At 36.9% G+C, this 26,469-nt stretch overlaps 3 protein-coding genes and 1 long non-coding RNA gene across 4 annotated transcripts; 1 reads left to right on the top strand and 3 right to left on the bottom strand.

The window, feature by feature from the left end:
* Positions 1 to 1,582: 1,582 nt before the first annotated feature.
* Positions 1,583 to 7,220, bottom strand: LOC132599060 (uncharacterized). Its single transcript, XR_009566757.1, has 4 exons — positions 4,786 to 7,220; positions 3,721 to 3,838; positions 3,577 to 3,635; positions 1,583 to 3,032 (listed from the first exon to the last, which is right to left on the bottom strand). It is a non-coding gene; the product is annotated as an uncharacterized LOC132599060 (long non-coding RNA).
* A 1,247-nt stretch (positions 7,221 to 8,467) lies between these two features.
* On the top strand, positions 8,468 to 10,566 carry LOC132599050 (chaperone protein dnaJ 8, chloroplastic-like). The gene is made up of 3 exons (XM_060312277.1): positions 8,468 to 8,982; positions 9,463 to 9,531; positions 10,166 to 10,566. The coding sequence occupies exons 1-3, from the start codon at positions 8,761 to 8,763 to the stop codon at positions 10,346 to 10,348; spliced, it is 474 nt and encodes a 157-aa protein (XP_060168260.1). The 5' UTR covers positions 8,468 to 8,760; the 3' UTR covers positions 10,349 to 10,566.
* A 4,618-nt stretch (positions 10,567 to 15,184) lies between these two features.
* On the bottom strand, positions 15,185 to 26,266 carry LOC132616829 (uncharacterized). The gene is made up of 5 exons (XM_060331528.1): positions 25,716 to 26,266; positions 25,325 to 25,636; positions 25,181 to 25,247; positions 24,374 to 25,090; positions 15,185 to 15,687 (listed from the first exon to the last, which is right to left on the bottom strand). The coding sequence occupies exons 1-4, from the start codon at positions 26,264 to 26,266 to the stop codon at positions 24,383 to 24,385; spliced, it is 1,638 nt and encodes a 545-aa protein (XP_060187511.1). The 3' UTR covers positions 15,185 to 15,687; positions 24,374 to 24,382.
* LOC132622069 (uncharacterized) lies at positions 19,091 to 19,744 on the bottom strand. The gene is made up of 2 exons (XM_060336625.1): positions 19,619 to 19,744; positions 19,091 to 19,533 (listed from the first exon to the last, which is right to left on the bottom strand). Exons 1-2 carry the CDS (start codon positions 19,658 to 19,660, stop codon positions 19,237 to 19,239), a joined length of 339 nt encoding a protein of 112 aa, XP_060192608.1. The 5' UTR covers positions 19,661 to 19,744; the 3' UTR covers positions 19,091 to 19,236.
* Positions 26,267 to 26,469: the final 203 nt, after the last annotated feature.

The raw sequence follows: 26,469 nt of genomic DNA, 5'->3' as shown, positions 1-26,469 counted from the left end.
AGGGTAGCCCGCAGGGCGTAGTCGGTCCATACGTCAAGCCTCCGGCACTCGTTGGGCGCCCAACGCTGGCCTGTGGCCGAGCGCCGCCCATAGAGTCGCGTGACTCGTATGGGTACCTAGGATCCATTGGGGATGCCTAGGCAGGCCCTTGAGGTTGTTCCCCAAGGATGCTCACTTAGTACGGCTTGATGGTGGCACGTACGGGGGAGGCTGGCTGAGCTGAGACACCTCTGCCCCCCTTATATATGCTTTAAAAATAAAAACCCAAGGTTTAGCACTGGACATGATTCTGCCCGAGAATCACACTTGGTCTTTCTTGATGATTCGAACTCCAAATGAAGCGCCGTCTGTTCCTAACTCTTTCTCTTGACTTCCTTCACTCCTCCATGAAGTTTCATCTCATTCCCATGCTCGTGGAATGCGATATGGCCTTAGGAGCTTTGACACTGACACTGCTCCTTGGCTAAGTCAAGCCCTTAGGTAAATGATGTTCAAATGACGCCAAACTTGGTAAGCATATTCAATAACATCGTAGGAAGGGTGTGTTCACCCGAAATCCCAAGATTCCATCTGTGGCTCGGAAATGCTCGGGACTGACACTCAGGCTCGCACGGGGTCGCTCGTGCGTCGACGACCCGTGGGCTTATCTCAGATCCTTGCTACACTCCCTTGCTGCTCCTAGGATATGCAATGGAGCATATCTATGATGATTGTGGACTCTCGTCCTTCGGCACCCATGTTGGTGCACGTCGCCCGCACGACTGACACTGCCTGCGGGCTGACACTGCCTGTGGGCTGGCACTGCCTGTGCGACTGACACTGCTTGTGGCTGGCACTGCCTGTGCGACTGACACTGCCTGTGGCTGGCACTGCCTGTGCGACTGACACTGCCTGTGGGCTGGCACTGCCTGTGCGACTGACACTGCCTGTGGGCTGTGCGGTTGGCACTGCCAGCGCGGCTGACACTCGTTTGGCCCGCTCGGGGCATGCAGGGTTACGGGCGCCAAGGCACAATGAAGGCAGCCCATAACCAAACCAAATGCCAAGAAACCCACCAGAAGCCATGCTCATGACCCCCATCTTTAAAAACATGTTAAATTACACAACTAAAGCTAATCCAGGTAACTAGTCGACTAGTCAACTTCTTGTCAAGTTTCCAGGAACAATTTACCAGTCACTATCTTTTAAAAAGTGACGGACTATTTCATATTCAAGTAATTGAAGAAGAAGGACCACCTAGACAATCCAACTAGGAAATTTCTTAGGGGGGAAAGAGTCATCAAGAGAAGTCAACTAGGAAATCTTTTAAGGAGAAGCTAAGGATTTCTTTTACCAATGACCTATTAGATTTTCTATCTTCATTAGATTTTTCTCTGTGGATTTTGTCATGCTTGTTTCTCTCCCTGAAAGGAAAAAAACTTTTTTAGCCCCCATTCCAAGTTATTTGACTTGTCCGTTATTTTTTTAGTGAAAAGAAAAACTGGAAAAAGAAAAGAGAGCAGGAAACTCATGAAGCTCTGAAGTTCTAGCTTAAGTTTAACTGTCCTTTTCTCGTGCTACCTAATCCGTGAGACATATAAAACTAGAACCCAAATATACTAGAATTAGAAGTCATCATAGAGTTCCAGATTCTTCCCCAATTGGCCATATTTGACAGCTCCAGATATGGTAAAATACCACTGTGACAAATACAATGGTCACGAAAAGGAGGTGAACTAGCAGAGGGCTAAGAAAATGCAAAACGAGTTCAGTCCAAAAGAACTAAGTATTTCCTATTACTTGTTAATAGTTAGATGAGAAGTGCAATTTCTCACCGAATAACATAATAATTAACAATCTAATGTACAATGAAAAATTGGATGAAAGGTAATGCTATATAATGTTACACTACCAAAATTGAAGCCATTTTCTTTTGACAAGACAGATTGTACAATTTTGAGAAAGGTAACATAACAGATTGCACAATTTTATCGTTCTCATCTTGCAAATGCATCCGTGCTTTTCCTATAGATACATGAACAAATAAGGTCAATGGAACATGGATTGAGGAAAATAAATGCACTAGATAAATGTTCATACTTCTCCCACTAAAGGTGGCAGGACATGAAAACGGGCGCCTAAGTATCTTCAAGTCTCGAGACAAGAAAAAGTTAGTTTGGCTTACAGGTAAAGTTGAACCTTCTGCAGCTTCTATTTTCCTAGAAATCAATTCTTTCTGCCAGCACTAACTTCTTTGGTTTTGTTACAAGTACCAGTTTACACCAAGTTGCAAAAACAGTGATACATAATATTATTGGAATATTGATCTTTTAAGACGTGATCTCATCCATCTATCCATAAAGATGTCCCTCCGCAACTTGCAACTGTTGAAAGTTTTAGAAGACAACAACTACTCCTATGTCCCAATATATGTGACATTCTTTCCTTCTTGATCAATCCCAAAAAAAGGACACCTTTCTATGTTTAATAACAATTTAACTTTAAACATCTCATTTTACCCTACTGAAATAATTTAGCCTCACAGATAGCTAAGGCTTGTTTTAGACCACAAGTTTAAAAATCTTTATCTTTTTCATTCTTAAACTTTTGCCCGGTCAAACACCTTCACATAAATTGAGACGGAGGAGTACCTTTTAAAGGTTGGAATCAGTATCGCTGAATTGATTTCCCTAGCAACATGAACCCCTTAAACTCATGGAGAAACTGTCTATGATGAAAGAAATGCGAACATATGATAAAAGAAGTGGCTTCCACCCCTTGGATAGACTACCTTCTCTCTCTTAGTCCATAGCAGTGTCTGACAGAGTCCCATAAAAGTAGGGAGAGACAATTGGGGTAGAATCATCTGTAATCCTTTTTTTTTAAAGAAGGTTATTTGTCATCCTTTCAAGGCATAAAATAAGTCCATATGCAGAAAACCGATATGAAAAGCACTCCTCTAGCTCACTCCAAGCTCCTCTAGCCAAATTGAAGTGACGATGCTGCAAAATGCTGAATTTTCGTGCTCAACATCCAGAAAGAGAAACTTTTTGCTGCATTTCAAGTCAAAGTGTAGCCAACATTTTTAAGAAGAAGAAGTTTCATATTGGATAAGGGGACTAGCATACCAAGCTCTTTAAATGCATCAGCGAACAACAGCTGCCCAGGAGGTGAAGGAATTTCGTAAACTCCATTTAGTCAGTTTGAATTTGTGAAAACCAGTTATTTGTCCTCTAATCAGATGGAAAGGAATGATGAAGATTTTTGAGAAAGGAGAATTTAGATAGTTTTAAAGATAAACGATACCGATGTTAGTTATACTGAAGAAATTTCCCCAGCTCGATATGATCAATTTGAAGAATTTGGAGAAAGCCATTTATTTGTCCTTTACTTCGATAACCAAAGATGAAAGGCTTGAAGCAGTCAAGCAGGAGAAATAAAATCTAGATTGTGCATATTGAAATGCATTCACTTTATGATCGATACCGAGGCCAGTTATATTTGGATTGTGCATATTGAAATAACCCGGATACAATATCTAGATTGTGCATATTGAAATGCATTCACTTTATGATCATAAGAAACAAAAACTTATACCTCCGGCTTCAAGTCACGGTGGACGATTTGGTGCATGCTTAGTACCTCTAGGCCAGCTCCTACAGTTTCGCAACCAGAATAGCATCAGTTGTACAAATATTAAGGATAGCATGCTAATAAAAAGAATTCTAAACAAACATTTACCAATCTGTCTCATAAATTTTCTAGCTACACATTCTTGAACTCTGCCATGATTCCGAATATAAGAAGCCCGATCCCCGCCAGCACAAAACTCCAAGACAAGGAAAATAGAGTTTTCAGCCTGAGGGATAAAGCAGTCTTCTCAAATTAAGAAGAAGTCATACAATGATTATCTTTTTGCACTAAATCTTCTGCCTAATGAATATCAACTTTTGCAAGTTAAATATGAACAAGCATACACTGATGCATGTCAACAAGAAGATCAAAGCTACACACTCCAAAACCCAGAGAACAAATTCTATGGGGTCACAACTTTTACTGTATCTAGTGCATAAACTATTAAGCACTAAATTGCCGTCCGACCAAAAGCTACGATATTATATTGTACAGCTTAATCACATGCTCAGAGTAGAATATCATGCACAATAGAAAGTAGAAAAGATTGAAGTCTTTCCTCGGGTACAATTTTGTTTAGATATTATGCACCCAATTAACTTTTCTACTTTCCTACTAGCACCTTCAAGACATGGGTGCTTTAATAGAAACCTCATCTTTGTTTATAAAAAGTTTTCAATTTCCAAATTTGAAATTGACCACCATTCGAAAGAAAAGAGAAAAGGCGGCATAAATGGGAAAAACACTCATCTCTTATCCACACCAATTAACTTCATTGGGTGATGTTTTATAACTAATACAGAAGAGCCCATCTGCAGTTTTAACGTATAGCTAGTTTAACGCAGACATGCGAAAGATTGCCACATTATCTGTTCCTCAAATATTTGCCTCATGGTGAGTAAGTTTACCTGAAATAATTCACTTCCTTTTTCATCAAGAATAACTTCTATGAGATATTAAAGTCATCCAACATTAGTGTCAAAACTTTTTTGATAACTTACTGTTGCGTACTATAAGATACGGCACAAAATGAATATCTCTCACTGAGACATAATTAAGAAATAATTCAGCAAATACAGGAGATTGGAATGTCAATGCCTTCCTTTACATTCAAAGACTGCACACACATATACATTTTTGTGTTGCTCGGACTATCCAAAAATGCTAACATACCCGTGTCATATCCTCCAAAAATGTACTACTTTTGAAGGGTCGAGTCCGCGCAACACAGGATACATGCACAAGCACTCGTGTGGACTGGATTGCAATCTAAGTCCGAGCATTTAAGATGCACTTGTGACTCCATAATCAGTTTCCTTCTCTGTTGTATCTCCAAATCTTCAGCAAATTGCAAGTCCACCATTGGTCTCTGTTTTTGCCTTGTCTACTCTTTGATATATCTCCGAAAACCTTCCAATTGCCTCAGCTATAACCCCCATTCCTCTTTCTCTTGTTTCTACAAGCATTAATGGCCATAGCCGATGCCGCCAAACTCGATTCCTCCGTCAACAAATTCCTTCGTGACACCGTCCACATGAGACCTCCATTGAAACGGCGTTTCCCGATGAGGATGAAACGTTTCCGGCGGCGACGGAGAAATTTTAAAGTTGACGCCGATGAGGCTGTTGAAGAAAGGCCACGTGGATAGAGCATGCTAATACCACCATCAAATTAAGCTAATGTTGAATCCATCTGTCACTGAAATGCATCCATAGAGCACGCAAGTTGTATTCTCAATCCTCAGACTTGTTACATGTAATTTGATGTGACTCAGTCCTGTCCTTCTCTTCTCATGGTCGTTGTTCTCATGTGAGGTGTTTGACTCTTGTCCGGGTTGATGATCTTCTTCCCTGTTAATGGAACCTCCTGAAATGAATTGAATTCAATTGTGCCTGCAAATAAAAAATCAGGTTAGTGAAATAATCAGCCAGAGTATTCCCTTCTCTGAGCACATGCACAACTTGTACATCATAACCCTCCCTCATGGCTTGAATTGCATTAACTTCCAATGTCACACACCAAGGAACCTTCCATTCTCCTTCCAACATGTTTCTCATAGCTAATGAATTTGTTCAACTACAACTGGAATCAGATGATTCTCCAGACAAAATTTCAGACAATCTTTTATAGCTATAAGCTCTGCAATAATGTTAGTAGTGTCTTGTAATCTTCTTCCCCTAGCACCAGTGGCGAATCTAGGATTTTGACTCAGGGGGTTCGGAAAAAACAACAAAAGCTAAATATAAAAAATAATGTTGTTACTGGGAATCAAACCTAGGATGCTAGATTCAATTTGAACACCTTGAACCACTTGAGCTAACCTTTTGCATTTGTTTAGGATGTTCAGAAGTTAATATATGTACATAAATACAAAAAATCTACCCTATACATACACTGTAATTTTTCGCCGAGGGTGTTCGGGTGAACACCCTGGGCAGCCTCTAAATCCGCCCCTGCCTAGCACTGATCAAATCTCCAACACTATTTCTTATACAAAAAGGCTGTTGACCTATTTCTAAAAAGAATTTATTAGAAAATATTTTTCTTTAAATGGACTTTACGCAGCGCAAATTAGAATTTGTCAGGATCCCGATTCGAATACCGAACATCAAATGAAAAAAAACAAAAAACAAAAAAACTTCAATAGTAGAACAAAACAAAGGAGGCATATAATGATAGGACCAAACCAATGGCCAAAAGTCGAATAAGGTCGCGAAGAGCCGTAGTATCATTTTTGTCTGAACAAATCATATATTATTAAAAGTGGAAAGCTCCCAAGTTAAAAGTTAGATTACGAAAATGACTTTTTCCCAAAAAAATAAAGAAAAACATTTAGTAAATGATGCATGATTAAGAGGCTCTAGGGTTTAATTTTTACTCATATTCAGCTTTCACATCAAACATACGTTGGAATTAGTATTGGGTAAACGTAATCATATTAAGAACCATTACTGTTTCTTTCGTAATTTCTTTCTCTTCTTCCTATCAATTTCCTCTCCTCCTTTAATTCCTTTATTGCATAAAATTTCAGTTATACCTTTTCCCTATCCTTTCAGTTACAAGTTTATGCAGTCAATACTTATTACAGAATTTGAAAGGATTCGTAACCATTAACTTTTGATTTTTGAACACTACTATATAAACAGATAAAATATATTCATTCACTATCTTGCTTTCCATTGAAGGGAGCCTTGGCGTCAGGGGCGGAGCCAGAACATTTGATAAGGGGGTTCAAGAAAAAGAGACTGGATGAAAAAGGGTTAAAAAGTGTTGTTACAGATAATCGAACCCGCAACCATGGGTTCAATAGTAGGCGCCTCAGCCGCTGAGCTAAGTTCTCCATTATGTTAAGGGGATGCAACATAAATATTTATACATGAATAAAAAATTGACTCCATATATATAGTGCAATTTTCCGACGAAGGGGGTTCGATTGACACTCCTTGCACCCCTGTAGTTCCGCCCCTGCTTGGCGTAACTGGTAAAGTTGCTGTCATGTGACCAGGAGGTCACGGTTCGAGCAGTGGAACAGTCTCTTGCAGAAATGCAAGGGTAAGGCTGCATACAATAGATCCTTGTGGTCCAGCTCTTTCCCGGACCCCGCGCATAGCGGGTGCTTAGTGCACCGAGCAGCCGTTTATCTTGCTTTCCATTGTGATTAAATTTGATCATTGTGTGGTACTGTGGATGAACATAAACAGTTAGATACAACGACGAATGACATTTGGGAACCAAGACATTGGCAATCCAATACTATTTTACAACAGTAACTCTTTCATTACGCTTAGAATCGCCAAACGTCGGTTACCTGGAATACAGGGGTCAGTAGGCTTTCATTGAAGAAAAACAGTGCAAAATATATCTATTTTATGATTTTTAGACTTTCTAGGAATCATATTTCTAAATTCACGTTCATTTGCCCGAAATTGCAGGATGAGTCGCAGGACTAATTAAATGAAAGGCAAAGGTTTAAATTTTCTTATCAAGGAATGAAACAAGAAGAAGAAAGAATGCAGTGGTAAGAAATTTTGTGAAATTGTTGGCCTGAAGCTACAGCCAATTTGAATAGTTGTACGGCATAAATTCTTCTAGTGTAATTTTCTTCTCATTTTTTCTATTTAGTTCGGCAAAATTCACTTTTTCTCATAATAAATCATTGTTCATTTAGTTCAGTGTATTTGCTCAGCAACATATATATTCAATAAACATGTTTATAGAATATTTGATATTGGTTGAGTGCTTTCATCTTTTCGGAATTATTTTTTGAGGATATATTTGAGTTAAATTATTGTGTTTGAGTTTTTTTTTTTTATAGAGCACATAACTTTTCCCTCTCTCGTGCATAATCTTTAATAGGTTTTTTCCGCTTGCTGCTTCTTACTTATCATATAATTAATTTTAATACTAAACACTTCTCGTACAAATTGGATATTCTCAACTATCCGACCATGTGGATCACATTAATAAAACATTGGATCACATTAATTTTCTCAATGAAATTTCAATAAATTGGTTGAAGTAAAAAAAGAAAAAGTGAAAGGTGTGGAAGAAAAAGACAAGGTTTTAAAAGTTACGAAAGGAACATGTAACATAGAAAAATGACATGTATTTTATGAATTTCTACTCAAATAATTCAAACACTCTTGAATGGGACACACGTGCAACGCACATGTCCAGAGACTAGTATATACTAAAAACACAAAGACTGACACGTCAACTCCACTAAAATCACACTAGGTACCCACTTTGTCCACCCCCCACCCCGCACACTCACCACCCCCACTTGCGTGACCCCGACATAATACTATTCTTTCTCTATTATCCCTTTTTCTTCTCGTTTACATGTATTTAAACAGACTCTCCTTAACGCAAACATATTCATACATCCACATTCTTAATTCAATTCTCCTCTCCTGCTTATTTTTCCATCTTGTTGACCTTTACATGAACAATTAGTCGGCTTAATATTATATTAGAGAAACAGTCTCATTCACATTTGGTTTACCGTATTTGATCCGTTCACATTGAATATTCAATTACTACTAATTCATAATCTATTTAAAGATCGTGTTCTGGGTGTCCTTACAATCACATAAAAATTCAATCTTTTCTAAAATTTACCTGATTATTTGTCAAAAATATTATTCAATGGCAACTGCTATGGGAATGCTGGGAAATGTCGGGGGTTGTGGGTCTGCCTCTGCTTCTTGGATTCGTTTGACAAAGAAGAAGATGAAGGGTGATAAAATTAGAGTTAATGTTTCTTGTATATATTCGCCTTCTGTGAGTAATCCTTACAAGACGTTGAGAATTCAACCTGATGCTTCTGAAACTGAAGTCAGAAAGGCTTTTAGACAGCTTGCTCTTCAGGTATGTATTTATTCTCTTCTAATATGTTTGATGTAGAAATTTTATTTTCGTAGGTGTAAAAGCAGTTACTCCCCTAGGTAACATGTATCTCGTAAAATTAATCGAGATACATGTAAGTCGATGGGAGTAACTTTGTTAGTGAGAGGTGAGAGGTATTGTAAAATTAATAGAGATACTTGTAAGTTGATCCGAACATGACGATTATAAAATAAACAGTTTTTATGGTTAGAATCCTTTTTCTCAAAGAAAAAGTTGATGATTGAGTAACAAACACGGTTATTAGGATTCATCTTAGGCATGGTTAGTGTTTCTTTTAATGGGAAAAGGTTGTTTTCTGTTCAAATGTGTATCCTTTTAGGTGTATTAGGTAGTTTTCTGGGAAATTATTACCTTTTGATCCTGCTATTTTAGTTTTTATTGAGCTTCTCCTATGCTTATTAGACATGTTAATTAACGAAATTTTGTTTGATTGAATTTCAGTATCACCCTGATGTGTGCAGAGGAAGTAATTGCGGCATTCAGTTCCACCAAATTAATGAAGCATACGATGTAAGTTTTCTGCATCTAGCCAACTGTGTATTACTGAATTTGACATTTCTTTTGGTCCATTTTATTTTATCTTTTTCGTCTGTGAGTTAGTAGTAATAAAATGTGGATGATATGTTGCTTTAGCTTTAAATCAAATAAAAAGCGTTGAAGTGAAGCAGAGAATATAGGAACCAAATGAAAGAAGGCTAAGGAAGATAAAGCTTAGATTCTTGATATTGTGATTTCTATTTTCTAATACTCCTACTAATCTATCCTAATCCTAATAATAAATAAAAAAGTGGACTTTCATTTACGCCACTAGAAGAGCTTCAAAGGATTAATATAAAACTTTATTCCGTAACAAATACTTTTAGTAGGTATCAATCACTTCATCCTTGGATTATTTAATCGTGTAGGACCCGTGAACACTTTTTAGGCAAAAGGTCCTTTTCACTTTTGCTGAAAATTGAGAGGTGCCAATTACATTACCTAATAATGTCACATTGTCACCATCCAGATTTTCAATTAGTATTACGTACTAGTATTTGTTTGTGTAGGTCCATTTTTTTAATATAATATTTTAAGATCAATTATGTTAAACTTCTCAATTATTCGGAGTCTCTTTAATTTCTTTAATGTGTGGTTATTGGTGCAGACTGTAATGAGTAACTTGAGAGGTGAAACCAAGAGTGCAGAGATATTTGAGGAATTTGCTGATGATGATTATGATTCCATGAGAGGAGTAAATGATCCAGATTGGGATATGTGGGAAGAATGGATGGGATGGGAAGGAGCTGGTATTCGGGACTATTCTTCACACATTAACCCTTACATTTAATAATTAATCTGGATTACTATAATGTTTCTATCAAATACCAAAACAACCCATCCATCTTCTTCAGCTGAAAGATGGTTTGAGGTTTATGTAAATACTCAAGTGGGAAAATGGAGTTTTATATTTTGTACATAGATGGAAATCTCTCCTTTTGTATTTATGAACTACTATGATAATGATGCACAAAGTGATTATCAATAAGAAGTTATATTACTAGCAAATATTATGTCTTCCCGATTCCTAAAATAATTATGAAGATGAGAACTTTAATTGTTTAATGCTTCATAATCCGCTGCATGTTTATCTAATGCAATTGGTCAATATGAATTGAGTTGAAATCGAAGTCGTTCAATTGTAACCAGAGTCAAAATCGACATTCTTAAATCTTAATATGTCAAAATGGTGGATTTAGTCAAATCAGGTCGATAAGTCAGATTGAATCAATAAAACAAACCTTATTTCGTAGAATTAGGAAAAGTAATGGGCTAACAGGATTAGACAAATTTTACTTTTGAGTTAAAATTGACTTCTATAGGTGGGTCTACAGTAATAAATAAAAATCAATAATTTTGTCCAAGTTCCGGATATTAACTTAAGATCACGATAAAATTTATAAATTCTAAATTCGTTTAATGCACCGAAATTGCCGTAACGTAATCTAGTTAATGACTGATCACTGATGCCATGATGTGTGAGGAGTCCATTTACGAGTACTAATTCTCTGAAGTTTCTTTCTGAGAGGAGTAGAGTGATGACTGATGCTGGATGGGTGAGGCCTGAGGGGTTCTCTCTGTTTTGTCAGCTTTATTGCAGATGAAGACATTGTAGTTGTCACTTTAGAGCAAAAAAATACAACAACAGTTATTGATTCATTTGGTAAACATTGACAACATCATTAATTACTTAAGGGACAGGGATGCGTGAACCATGTCGTTTTGGCTGGCTGTTTATCAAGAGAGAGAGAGAGAGAAAGAGAGAATGTCATGGAAGCATCGTGGCAGCACAAACACAAACGCCTTAGTTATGATGACCGATGAATAGCTAGGCAATGTTGTTTCCTTTTTTGACTTAATAATACATCGACGACCCCTGAGGCTGCTTATCGGACGGATAATTACGCGTAACGGTTCGGTTTATTGGTTATCGGCTTTTAAATGTATTAATCCGCTAGCCAACCGATAAGATATCGGTTGATTCGGTATCGAGTTAGCAATTATCGGACGGTTATTGGGTAGTGTATCGGCTAAATCTAAGATAAAACAACGAAATCTTGTATGTATCAACTATCACAATACCTCCGGGCTCCATGGTACCTTCTTTTTCAATGAAATTTACCCAACTTACAAAAAAAAGACTTCTTTTAATTGTGCTAATTGCTAAATGCCAGCCTAATTAGAAATATCAGATTCTGCTAACATTACATATGATAGATGGATAGAATGCCCAGAAACTACACAAAGACCCAAGGTTTTCTTAAACTGAAACCATTTAATTTTGAAATACTGGAGAAGCAGGAGTAGAGCATCTAAAAAAATGGATAAGAAGTATAAAGCCAGAGCTGTATTGCGTCTTAACCTGAGAAAAGTAAGAAAGCCAATTGATATCTTCCTTTTTTTGTGTACCCCCAATATGCACTTATACGAGAAAACAAGTGATATAATCATATAAACTTAGCTCTTACTGCAAATTGAGAAAAATGTAATTTGAGGATTTAGAAGTTGAATAGTTGGCAAAGTTTCTTTAAAGTAATAAACATAATCACATACTAGCATAACCTGACAATACTGCAAGAAAACAAATCAATGCTGAAGAAGAGTGTTTTCGCTATGAAGCTAGTATCTACTATATGTAATAAGTTAGTATCTCTAGGAAATCTAAGCTAGCGTTTGGCCATGATTTCCAATTTTTTTTTTTTTTTAAAAATGATTTGGGTAATGTTTTTCAACACATATTTCACTTTTTGTTTTGAAAAACATGAAACATTACTTATACTCATAGGTTCTAAAAACTATCAAAAATACCTAGCCATATAAAACATACATACTTGCTAATCCCAAATTATGCAGAACATGATATTTTAATAAAAGTTGCTAATAACACACTTACTAGCTACTACAATTCAAATTACAAAATAAAGATCCATCCGTGCAAGAAAAAGAATACAATGGTAGTAACTAGCGATTTTTTAATATAATCTTCTCACATTGTACAAACGATCTTCACTTTATAGAAGAGATTGCTTTAATTGTGGAAACATGGGAGATACAGCTTAATGGAGGAATATGATAGATAGAATTAGTTGGGTCATAAATAGGATTTTTTTTATAAAATTCAAAAATTTGAGGTAGTTTTTAAAAGTTTTGAAAAGGCCAAAACATAGATCTTTGCCCAAAAAAAAGTTTGAGCCAGAATTTGAGAATTTGAAGATCTGTTTTTAAAATTTGTCAAAATTTTATGGCCAAATAAAAATTTAAAAATAAATCTTCAAAATATACCCAAAATCTATGGCCAAACGGGAGCTAAGTGTACTGTCAGATCGTGGGGATGCCATCTACTACTTATCAACCGATGCTATGTAATAGGCCTTAATATATAAAAAAAAAATCTGATTGTCTGATGACGCTTTAGCGTAGGCACTATTAAAAACTCTCTATTTTCCCACTGAATTTTCACTGAAAAAAATTTAATGGCAACTTCTCACTGAATGTCGGTGGGAAAAACTGAAATAGTAGTGTTTCTCATGGAAAAATTATGATGTTTCCCAACGTTTCAGTGGGAACCTGTTTCCCACCATGCGTTTTTTCAGTGAGCTGGTTCGGTGAGAATGAGGTGGGAAAATCATGTTTTATAGCACAAATTTTCCACTAAATGTCGGTGGGAAAATCCTTTATTTCCAGTACTGAGGGTTCTCAATAGATACTTTATATATCTAGGGGTAAAAATGTAAATATGATAATTCTTAACGAGTTAACGGTTTACCCGATAGGAAATTGAGTAATCCGGTCACACACCGATAAATCGTTAACTATCAAATTTTAATCCGTTCACCAACCGTTAATCCAATGACCCAATAAGTCAATTTTGCAATTGAGTTATCGATTACGCTTCGGATTTGAACAGCCCTAATGACCCCTTAAATTTACCATTAAATTTTATTTAGACACTTGAGTTGTGTCTTTTTTCAATTGAGTACCTGAGCACGTGATAAAATTTTCCTATTAGACATTTTCACGCATTCTGAAACATTTATTAGATAGCTAAGTAAACCACGTAAAATATGTTATCTCCTTTAATTGTGCACATCAGCCTTACTTGGAACAATGCCCGAGGTTTTATAGCTTATTAAGACTAATGCGTAAAAATAAAGAAGGTGACATAATTTAAGTGACTAAATTACCTACATAATGAGCACTTAAGAATACGCAATTTTTTGCAAGAAGGTGCCTAATAAAAATATTTTATCATATGTTCAATTGAAACTGGTCATAGTTCGAGGGCGGCGGTTAAAAGTTATAATAACAAGAAAAACTGATGAGTGATTGGTTATAAATCAAATGATGAAAACTATGGAAAATCTAAAAATTCAACTATATATCCATTTCATAAGTATTACTACACCCATCTTAATAGAAAAGAAAAAGAAATAGAAAGAGCAAGCAATTATAAATATGATCTAACGATCAATAAAATTAGGATTAATATTATAGGAGATCTGAATTCAAACCACAATGAAGATAAATATACTAAGTAGTTTTATTTATTTATCTGAATTTTCACTACTAAAAAAACAGGTTTTTCCGACCTCAAAAAAATAGCTATTTCCGACCTCATGAGGTCGGTTTTGGCCAAAAACCGACCTCATGAGGTCGGTTTTGGCCAAAAACCGACCTCAAAACCGACCTCAAAATTAAGTCGGAAAAGAGTGGGTCGGTAATATAACCGACCTCACGAGGTCGCAAAATACCGACCTCACGAGGTCGGTAACAGTTTTTACGTCGGGTATTAATTAAATAAATTACCGACCTCGTTAGGTCGGTAATTATATTAATAATATAATTATATGATTTTAACGACCTCATGAGGTCGGTAATTTATATGACTGTGTAATATATTGTTTTAGATTATCGTCATCGTGAGATCGGAAATTTACAATTTTTGCAAAATATTTACAGAAAACCGACCTCATGAGGTCGGTAATTTCTAATTTTTGGAAAAATTTTACAGAAAACCGACCTCATGAGGTCGGTAATTTCTAATTTTTGAAATTTTTTTACAGAAAACCGACCTCATGAGGTCGGTAATTTCTAATTTCTATTGAAAATTTTACATAAAACCGACCTCATGAGGTCGGTAATTTGTAATTTGTAGAAAATTTCGCATAATACCGACCTCATGAGGTCGGTAATTTATAATTTCTGAAATTTTTTTCCATAAAACCGACCTCATGAGGTCGCTATTTTGAATTTTCTGAATTTTTTTTTTTCAGAAACCGACCTCATGAGGTCGGTATTCTGGAAAAAATTTGGTAGAAACTAACTACCATTCCAGCTGCCCCCTGTCAAGATGAAAACAATGCAGTATTCACCTAAAACCAACTCAAATAGCAGCCAACAATTCACCAAACTACTACAAATACATAAAACATTAAGCTACTTAAACAAGCACATATACTACAACCACCAATACATCAAATTGAATTCGAAACTACTTCAAAGTTGAATCAAAACGTCATTGAAGCATTCAAAAGAGACATTAAACTACTTCAACCTTTACAAACATCCACAAAACATTAAACTAATCTACACTAAGTTAGTCTACAGAACTAAACTACTTCACCCGTCGCAAACATCCACAAAATACTTACACAATCCACAAATCCACCACAACATTAACATTCAAGCACGCCTTTGTGTGTTTGCCACGTGAGTCCCATCATCATCCACACCACTAGATTGAGTATGGGGGTTACGAGCATCATCAGCACATGAGGGAATCCCCCTCGAAGCAAGTAATGCGTCTAATTGGGCCCTCATACCGTCAAACTGCATATCCCTTCGCCTCTCCCTTTCCTCTGAGGCCTGTAGTTGGCTAGATAGCTCGGCAATCTTTTGCTCTATGGCCATGGCCCTCACTCTATCAAACGACTCGGTATTGGAAGAATGTAGGCCTTCCAGGGCCGACCGGTATTGACGAAATGCACGATGTGGCATTCCGTAAGCTGTGCCAAACCTAGTGGGGCCACCAACAATCTCAAGCCACCTTTCCTCCATTTGTTCTTCTGCCAATTGTGTGTTGGGTGGCTGAGTACGAAGAAACTCCGCCTTTGAATGTTGAAATTGATTCTGAAATTAGAAAGTAAAATTAGCAACCAAGTTAAATCTCGAATTCAATAGAAAAAACTATCAAATATTTAGTAAACAACCAAAATAGAACATGGTTGAAATCAATACTACTAACAATTCAACAAAAAGAATAGTTTAACCCAGTTCAATAAACTTAACCATCTAGCTTCAGGTGAGCTACAAATAGAATAGTTAGGGCTGTCATCCACATATGCAATTGGACCACTAGTAAAGAAGATCCCTTTTACTTGAGATGTTTGGCCAAATTTGGCCGCATCACCAGTAGCATGTGACTTCTAGTGTCCATCAGAGTGCATAAAAGGAATGAGGAGTTCTCTTTAGGCACCAAACTGTCATTCCCAATTTATGTCACAGGTTGATATATCACATAAGAATACCTGCAAAGTACAACTTTTTCTCTATGGCTGAATGAAGTACATCAACAGACACAAGAAGATGAAGGCCCCGAAAAAGAATACATGAACTACAGGGTTAGAGGTGCTGCGATTCAGCAAATCGTGCTTGAAGGGCCATTATCTGAAGAGTACTATAAAATTCGAGAGTACCTATATTCACATTTTTATTCCCTCTAATCTGAAGAACAGAGTAACTCTTTGTATTTGTACCATAATGTAGATGTGGCTATTTTCCTAGTAGTAGTTTGTAACTATCTGGAAAAAACTTCTTCACTGGATGGGCATAAATAGGCAAATTGACTGCTGGGAAAATGAAGTTGCTTGGCTTGGGAGAAGGATGCAGAGTAAAAGTTCAAAATGGCATATGGTTGGTTCAGAATTTGAGCTATACTGACCACTCAAAGTCTCAAATCATATCATAGCCACCAGCAAGAGAAATGTTGATATCTCACACTCAATTTTACGTTAAATGCAAACATTCGAAAAATGTTCGGCTCATGCAGTTATTTTTTTTTATATCTGTATCTTGATTTTGTTCGCACAACTTTATGAAGTTACAACCAGCATTTATTGGATAAATATATGAGTTGTTCAAGCATTTGTGATGTACAAAAGATAGCATCACAACTTAGAGACAGGAATAGTAGTAGTGTGCACAACAAAAGCGAAACAAAACAAAAAAAGTTCACTGATTTAATAGCAAAAAAGAAAACGTGTCTGAGAAAATCTCATATAGGATTGAGTTAATGATTTTTAGAATTTTGGACCTTTAATATTTTCTAATTTACCTTCGCACACGCCATATTTAAATGGTCAGACTTCAAAGTCTCTTTTACAATCGTATCCATCACTGGGTAAATCTGATTGAAAACTACTACTACTACATTCACAAGGGACAAGTCATTTTAAACCAAAATGCTACATTGACCAGTACATCTCATTGAAAACTAATACTACTTCCATTATTTATGACTTCTTGCATAGAAAAACTCTACTTTTACAATTTCCTTCTATAAGGACAAAAACTGATATAAATTAAAGCTACTTTATTCTCTTCTAACTGTGATTTGGTATCTTGACATATAAACACTTCAATTTTCTTTTTGCAAGAGGTCAAATTTACTGGTGAGACGTTTGATACAGCAAAATTCAAATGATTGTCTCACAAGTCTCCAAACATGTAGTTCAAGAATTTAGAAGGCAACTATTTGGAAACAAAAATTAGAAATGTCGTATACTCCTTATTCCACTTTCCAAGGATTTTCATGGAGAAACTAACAAGTAAAATACTAAAAATTTAATTTTCAGATTTATATTCTTTTAGCCTTTATTGTTTGGGATTCTCTTAACATTACATGTTCTTTGAGAATGTCTTCAACCACTACTTTTGGAACTACAGCATGAGGAAAAAAAAAAGTCTGCCTATAGATAATAAACTAAATGAGTACAAATGATCTAGCACACTAAGAACAAATGCTCAATATGATAGCATGGAAGAAACCTCTCAATGAAAGAAATGTGAGGGATTCTCCAAGAAGTATTAACTGAATAGACAACTTTTTGATCTTTTGTGTTTGCTGTTGCAGTTTATCACATATGGGCTAAGAGGAATGCTATAAAATTTCAACAAGTAAACAGGAGCAATGCGGACAGAACGAAAGAAATAGCCCTACGGCTGCACATTGCAGGACGAAGCCAAGTTAAATGGTTTCAAACACTTCTCAGTTTGAATAGTTACCCTTGTTGATTGATGTTAGCTACTTGCAGGATGGGGTTAATTAGTTTTTTCCTTTTGAAGGTGGAAGCTAAGTAGTTGCCAGGGAAGTAGAAACATAGAGTTTATATCAATAGGTTATTTTTTAGAATCCTGTCTCTATAGTCCAAAAGAGCAGGTTGTGTAAAAATTCCAGTTGCAAATTTTCAGTTTTGACCAAAAAATTCACAAAAAGGACGAGAGAAAAATGAATGAATATCAACTTCATTACTCAACATAAACTATAAACAGTAAGTACTATACTTGGTATGTACAAGATGTTGCTTCTACTCGTATTAGTTCCCTTTCACTTCATATTCATTAATTTAGTATGCAATTGCGAAAATCATAGATCAAATTCATAACGACCGCTATTTTTTCGACCAAACTATAAGAACTTTGTAGCACTTGATGTATTTCACAAGCCTGAAGTACAAGATTTGGAGAGCTCGGAATTGAAGGGTTTCTTAAGGATTTCATGTACAAGTTTGAGATTAGTGATTTAAACATAACTAAGGATTAGATCTTGCTGCAAAGTTGCAGCAAAGCAACAGAGGCAAAAGCTTCAGAAGCATTTAACCAATAATGCATCATCACTCACATAAGCTCATTTAACAGTACTACAGTAGTAATCCGAAAAGTAGAGCCAAACAGTTGGTGTCACATATCAGTAGCTCCTTATAGGACTCACTTCCACATTTCTTGACATCTTTCTCTACATTACTAATTTAAAATAGAGCCAAACAGTTGGTGTCACATATCATCACAATTTTCTGCCACTAAAAACTCTCCAACGATTTTATTTTGTATAATATCAGCCTGAGATGAGCTCAAATGAAGCGACATGGACAACAAGAATCATATAGCTAGCCCCAGCTTGTTTGACATTGAGACATATTAGCTGTTGTAGAAACCCTCTAACCACCTCATTAGCATGAAATGGAAAAAGGAATACGAAGGTAAGTTAATTTGATGTGGTATAATATATCAAGTTATATAAATGTTTATTGTGGCAGTGACTTTAAAAAAAACAAGTTTAACTACTGATTTTACTCTTCACTTTGTTATCATGATTCCAGCCATTGTCAACACAAGCATATTTTCCTACTAAAATACTGTCAAGATGATATGAACTAGTATTCAATTTACTTCAATCTATATACAAACAAGATGAAGTAGATAAAAGAAAGCTTACGTAGGTCTGCTTAGAACGTTTGTCACACCACTCGTCTGGATCATTAGTGTTTGCCTTCTTCTTCACATGAGTGATCTTGAACGCCTCATCTTGAGGCACTGGCGTCCCCCGTTTTAGTTCCTACAAAACAATAAATTGATTAGACATAAAGAAAATAAAGTAAATTCACAATCCTACAAGTACACTTAAGGTAGACTTGCCATCTTCCTCCTCACGGCCTCTTGGCTCATAGCCCCACTAGTGTGTAGGGAGCCACCCTTTGTCGAATTTCTAGCCTTCTTCCCTATGTCACTTAGTTGTAAGAATATTTCATTAGTTGCCCAGTAATGAAGTAGCTTGGCATAGTTTTCAGGAAGGATCCACTTGGGTTTCTTGTTAGATTCACGAACCCTTCCTAACATGTCACTTAGTAAGCGCTGAGCTTTCTTCTTGAAGTTTTGGGCTAGCTGCGTCTCATGTTCCGGGCGCCAGACACATTTTTCCTGCAATGAAAAGTAAATGAGTTTGATAATAAGGAATCGATCAATATAACCGGATTGTACACTTAAAAATAATAAATGCATATACCTTAAATGCATAATAGATCTGTCTCTGGCGGTTTGGTGACATCTGGCCCCAAGTAGGTGAGTCTTTAAATAGTTTTTCTATCTCATCCGTAAGGAGTCTTGAAGCTTTGTCCGGTAACCAACTACCAAAAATACAAAAATTAAACACTTAGAATTGATTTAGTGCATAATATTTTGATAAAGGCAACTGGCGATAGGAGCGCATCTAGCAGAAGGAAACTCATACCCTATCCTGCATGCTCGATGATCAGTCGCCCTGATGAATCATAAGATTCCAGTTGTGAAGAACTTAAACCTCCACGTAAGTCATTCGCGGTAGGAGTGTGAGGCGCAGTACTACTTTCTGGAAGATCTGGACCCGTAATATTGTGTTGTTCAATAGATGATGAAGAATGATGTGATGCAGTCGGACTGGGAGTGGCCGTCGGAGTACCACTAAACGTAGCCTGCTGAGATCCGGAAGTATACCGAGTGAAGCCCTGTGGGGTAGGATAACCTGGTGTGGACATCATCGACGGGCTCTGGGGAGGCGCCTCAGTAAATCCCTCGCGTGGAGCCATATAGGGCCGACCAAAGCTGTATGGAGGTGGAAGACTATATGCAATGCCGTTCATGAGGGGATCATGAGGCAATGGAGCACCGCGTGGTGGGAGATGTGGCGACGGGCTTCTATCTCTAATCACAAGGTTTTGTGGTGGTCTTTGGGAAACCCCCGTCTCCTTAGCCTTCTTTGTTTTCTTACCCTTTTTTTCACCTGCCATCTATACAATAATATGTGTAAGTATCGCAAATATAAATTAATCGAAAAGCAATACATAGTAGTAGTAATACATGTTTGTTACTCTAATACACTTTATTAGATTTGGCTACCAAAAAAAAACACGCTATAGTTCAAAATGCAAGCAAGTGGCAGATTGTTGGTGCAGTGGATTCAGCAGCTCATGTTATCATGTTTCAGCTTTTTTATCATATTCATAGTTTAGCAATTTGTAGTACCAATTTAAGTCAACTTATAAGGCTTATTTTGGTCATTAGTATAATTCTTGCATTCTTTATTAGCCTTTTTGCTACAGTTGTAAGGACCTTTGGATCTGTTTTGAGAAAAAATTATAAAATTAGCCCTAGGCACCTAAATGCCTAGTGAACTTCATTTAAAAAAAAAAAGACATTGTGGACAGCAGGGAAGATACAGATTGATATGTGTAGCAGGTGGTTCAGGAGTAATTTGTATAAGTTGGATATTGTGCTTACTCTAACATAATTACTTGGTGGATGAGGGCATTTGGTTACAATCAGGGTGGAGGCATTGAGAGTGGCCTGATACAAATTGTATAAATCTGGTGGAGTTCTTGGCTAAGTTTGCTTAGATGATTCAGTTGTTTGATGAATACTGCACCTGGTGAGGTTTATTCAGCTGAGTCAAATATACATAGCTGTTGGTATCTCAGTTGAGTGTACAACTGGAGGAATCTACAAGGAGTAATTACAAGAAAGAGGTCTGCTTTCAAGAGGTGCTGAGAACTGGTTCTCTACAGGCTAGAAACACAAGGAAAACAGCACAAATTCACAGTGGAATCAGTGTAGCAACACCAGCTGTTCTGTTTGAGTGCAGTAGGAGATGGCAGGCTGAGATGCATCAGCTGCTAGTGGCTGCACACACATGCTAATGCCTATCCTTTTTAGATATGCATTACAGGAACAACTTCATACTGTCACTTTGCAGCTTTGATTTGGTGCTGTTGGTGCACAAGAATAAATGCAGAATGTTGCTGCTGTGCACCAGGAGGGGATTATATATACTAAAAAAAAATACTGCAGCAGACAAATAAATGCAGAAAATGACAGTCAAAAATACAGGTTGTGCAAAGGATTTGGGACACTTTGAACAACAGCAGTGTTTTGCTGCTGCTGGACACCAGAAAGGGAACATATATGGGCACTTGGATTAGCACAGGTGCAATGCTGGTTTTCAGGAAAATGGCATGCGAACAAAGATCTGGTGTTCTTTGGTGGATAATGCTAACTAAGACTGGAGGTGTTACATAAAATCAGAATGGAAATAAGGAGTAATGTGCAACAGGCTGCTGGTGTGATTTAACAAGGAGACACAAGATGAACATATGCAACAATCACAGGACAGGACTTGTAGGCTGCAGATGTGCAGTTCTGTTGAAGAAATGCAGTGACTATTTGCTGCAGGTTACAGGCTAAAAGATACTCCTCTGGTGATTAAATGCATCAGTTGCCACTAATCATTGTATACGGTAAAAATCGGACATATGTTAGAACCGGTAAGACCAGAGATCGAAGGAAAAGAGGGAAGATCGTCATCTGGTCTGATTTCTCCATAGCCGAATTGATCGTGGTCGTTGGTCCGAATTGATCGTGGTAGTTGGTCCGCTTGATCATAGCCGTTGGTCCGCTTGATCATAGCCGTTGGTCCGAACTGATTGTGGTCGTTAGTCCGGGAAATCGTGGCCGTTAGTCCGGGAAATCCTGGTCGTTAGTCCGTTTTGGCCCGGTCTCTATGCCACCGATGGTTCGGGGACTCTTCCCGAGGGTTCATCACCATTGATCTGGACAGCCGTTTGCCCGTGTATCCGTTGGTCCGTTATGACCGTTGCTGAAGCGCATCAGTGGTGTCACATCATGGTCGGCTACCAACTATGTGTGTGTCAGACGGCGCCGTCAGTCCAATCCCACCAAATCCGTGCAGGGGCTGTCCTTTTTATTGCTATTTTATTAATTCATATTGTATGAGGCCCATGGGCTCACTGCTATAAATAGGGCATATCCACCTCCCTTAAGGGGGTTGGCTCTCCTTTACTTTCCAAGAACATTTGTAATAAAAGAGCTCATATACACAATCTCTCTCCCTCAATATTTGATCCGGCCAAGGCCATTTATTTCCATTTATATTGTGCTTCCTCCATTAAGTATTGAACGGAGCTTCTAAATGTTCATGTCCATAGCAAATCGAGCAAATTATCGTTATTAGCCGTTTTATTACTAAATACTCACACACTTATTTTCCACTATCAAACATATATCAAGATCCAAGCACATATCCTATACCCGCATACAAATTCAATTGATTTCCCAAATTCGAGGTAAACAATCATCACAGGATACAGCAGACAAATAAGACATCAACAGCTTGAGGAAAAAAAATATTGCAACAGACTGATCTAAGTTTTTCTATTCCTTTTAAAAAAAATCTATCTTCTGTGTTTCTTATAAGGTAAAAAAGAAATGATTTTCATTACACTTTAGTAAAGACCATCACATGCACTTCTGAAAAGTTGTTTGTAAAGTGCATATATTAATTGTTATTAGACCTTAAGAGTTAAGACAAAACATGAAGTATTGCTGGTTATTGTGCTTAATTTTGGTCAGATGCAGAAACCAGCATAGATTATTGCTTTAGACTACTGTTGGTGCACAAGGTGATTTATGGAGACTAATAGGCACAAGGTGTGCATAAACCAGCACAGATTACCACTTCAGACAATTTGTTGTTCATATGCAAACTTCAACTCCAAATGATTAGATGTACAGTCCCAACAATTAGAGATGGAAACCATCAAATACTATATGTGGTAATTAACAATTAGGCACACAAATAGCAATTATTTCCAAAATTTGGTTAAATCATTAAAGATCTCATACATCAAACAATCTAATATGCAGCCTTAAAAACAGTTAGCTCTCAAACATTCAGACCATTGATTAAATCCAAAGCCTTCTTTTATATTTTAAAGTTTCACCAGAGAAAGAAATACAACAATCTGAGATTAGTGACTTAGAACAACTGATCACTTTTTACATGACTCAAATGATTTTAAACATCCAGCTGAAAGCACATCAACTTTTAAAATAAAATACGTCCAGAATATAAAGCAACTATGATTTCAACTTGAAACTCTTGAACATGATAATAGGTCGTTCAAACAAGTTCACACCTTTATTTTCAAGACTACAAGACAACATGTAAAGCATCTAACAAAGTATGACAGTAAAGAGACTAAAGCTGTCTAGAAAGGTCGACCAAAATATGCATTCTTTACTTATCGATTCATGAAACCAGGGGATACAAATAAACAGTCCCGATATGGTCATATTACATGCCTGAACAAACCAGCAACTACGAAAGGACTCAAGAAGGGAAGCCACACGACTGACCACCATTCTTCATAACACTACATTTTGTTATGAAGAAACATTATGTAATTAGTAGATCTCTTATTGCCAAATAATGACAGATACAAGTTAGGCAGGGGATTTCAATTGATACCCTTTTTCTAGAAAACTATACTGTATACCAAATGCAGTACCAGTGTAAATATTAGATACTTTCAGAAGGAGAAAAATATTTCTAATTTTTTCTGAATAACAGATTGATATACACAGATATACCAGTGATATACATGGTACACAGATATGTTAGTTTGCCTCAATACATGGTAAAGTTCTACAAAAGTGAAAAGATCATAAAACGTACCACTACACCGTCAAGATTGTCAAGTGCATTACCCCTCTTAGATCTCTAAAATGTCGAAATGGCTCAAAGAATGTCTTCGTTGAGGTATCTGAAAGGAAACAAAAGAGAAAGAAACAATATAAACATAAGGATGCTTTTAAGAGGCAAAGGAGGAAGAATAAAGACGCACAAAAATGTAATTTCATAAAAGTGAACAATTTCAAAACACTGATAGTATTCGAAAATCGAGTAATAAAGCTAAAAAAAAATACTTACTAATTGCTATTAGTCCTCATCCCCATTCCCATCTCCCTCTTCTGACCATTCTTCCTCATCAGTTGTTTCATTTTCATTATTACATTCGTTCACCTCTGCATTAATATCTTCTGCATTTATTTCTTCCAATATGTGTTCTGCATGCTCTAAATCATCTTCTAACTCATTGTCAACTGCTTGGTGAACAACTGATATGTCGTCGTCCTGGAACGCAACAGGCAACACATTCTCCACTTCCACTCGACCCACCGGCTTGACTTTAATTACCACCCACCAAGCAAACTTATCTGGACGCAAGGGATAAGGAGCATAGTACACTTGTCTAACATTTTGTGCAATAATGAAAGGATCATAAGCCGCATACTCCCTCGTGTGATTTACTTCTATGATGTTATACTGCTTGAGTACCCTTGTACCTCTATTTGGGGTTAGATCAAACCACTTGCACCGAAAAAGTACAATTCTTTTTTTGCCACCACCAGAATATTCCAGTTCTAGGATCTCCTTAATTACACCATAATAATCGACCCCGGCTTGGTTTCCATCGCCACCTTTAACCCAAACCCCGCTGTTGTTAGTTTTCGTATGCTTAGATCGTTCTTCGGTAGTAAATTTAAAACCATTTACCACATATTTGTCCATAGAATAGACCATACCGGGTCCCCAAGATATGTCCTTTAAAAGTTGGTCATGGTAACCATACTCTGTACTGTAAACCTATTAGTAGTTAAGAAATAGTAAGTTAGCAATAATATAATGCGCACTTTTTAAATTATATTAGCTTTGTGAAAAGGCTGCAACACTTACATAATTGTTAAACCACTTCCCAAACTGGTCGTACACTTTTTCAATGCCATTTAGATGCACAAAGTAGCTGTCCGACAAAATGGAGTTTGAGTTAGTTGTTATGCTTTGTACTTGGATATTTAGTGCAAAATAATAATAACTTACTCATAATATCGTTGAACTTCCGGGCAATTTAGCAAGACATGTATCGATGCAGATTTAGACTCCATATCATTAAATTGTCTTGTACGTTTTTTTGAACCTGAACCCGGTTGATTGAAGATTGATATTGGCTTTGCTAAAGCATCATTCTCACCTCCTTCATAATGCCGATTGGGTCTGTTTCGCAAGCATGGCACATCATTCCCAAAGTAGTAAGAACAGAAATGAGCTGTTTCCTTAGCAAGGTAGGCTTCGCAAATTGATCCTTCAACTCTATGTTTCTGCTTGATACCCCATTTAGACTTGCCAATAGTTCTACATAATATTATTTTAAGCGTTATTTTTTTTACAATAAATTAGCAGAGAGAAATAAATAAAAATTTACACCTATTACCTCTCGAAGGGACACATCCAATGACAATGAACTGGGCCTCCGAGTCGAGCTTCCTCCGCAAGGTGAATTGGAAGATGTTCCATCACATCGAAGAACCCCGGTGGAAGAATTTTCTCTAACTTACTTGTTATTACAGGAATATTCTGATGCATCCGATCCAGGTTGTCTACCCTCAACATAGTGGAACACAAGTCTTTGAAGAACAAACTAATTTCTGTCATAGGCTTCCAGATTCGGGCAGGCAAGCTACTAAATGCAATGGGGAGTAAAGTTTCCATGAAAACATGACAATCATGGCTTTTCATCCCATGTAACTTTCCTTCCGCCATATCAACACGTTTTTCCAAATTTGATGCATACCCATCAGGCATCTTCAAGTTCTTAACCCATTCACAAATCTTTCGCTTATGATCCATTGTGAATGAATAACTAGCCTTAGGCTTGAAGACCCCGTTCCCTTTGTCCTGCAACCATAACTCTTTACGCATACAATATTCCTGTAAGTCCAGTCTTGCCTTTGGATTATCTTTTGTCTTGCCCTTGACATCCATTACTGTATTGAATAAATTATCAAAGTAATTTTTTTCAATGTGCATAACATCAAGATTATGCCGGAGAAGATTATCCTTCCAATATGGTAACTCCCAAAATATGCTCTGTTTGGTCCAGTTATGTGCAAGCCCATACCCATCGAACTTGTACGGTGGTTCTTCAGTAACTTTTGGAAAGTTCTCAACCCTCTCCCATATTTCCA

This window comes from Lycium barbarum, chromosome 1 (assembly GCF_019175385.1).
Source record: "Lycium barbarum isolate Lr01 chromosome 1, ASM1917538v2, whole genome shotgun sequence".
Taxonomy (NCBI): domain Eukaryota; kingdom Viridiplantae; phylum Streptophyta; class Magnoliopsida; order Solanales; family Solanaceae; genus Lycium; species Lycium barbarum.
This window is presented reverse-complemented; position numbering and strand designations above follow the sequence as displayed.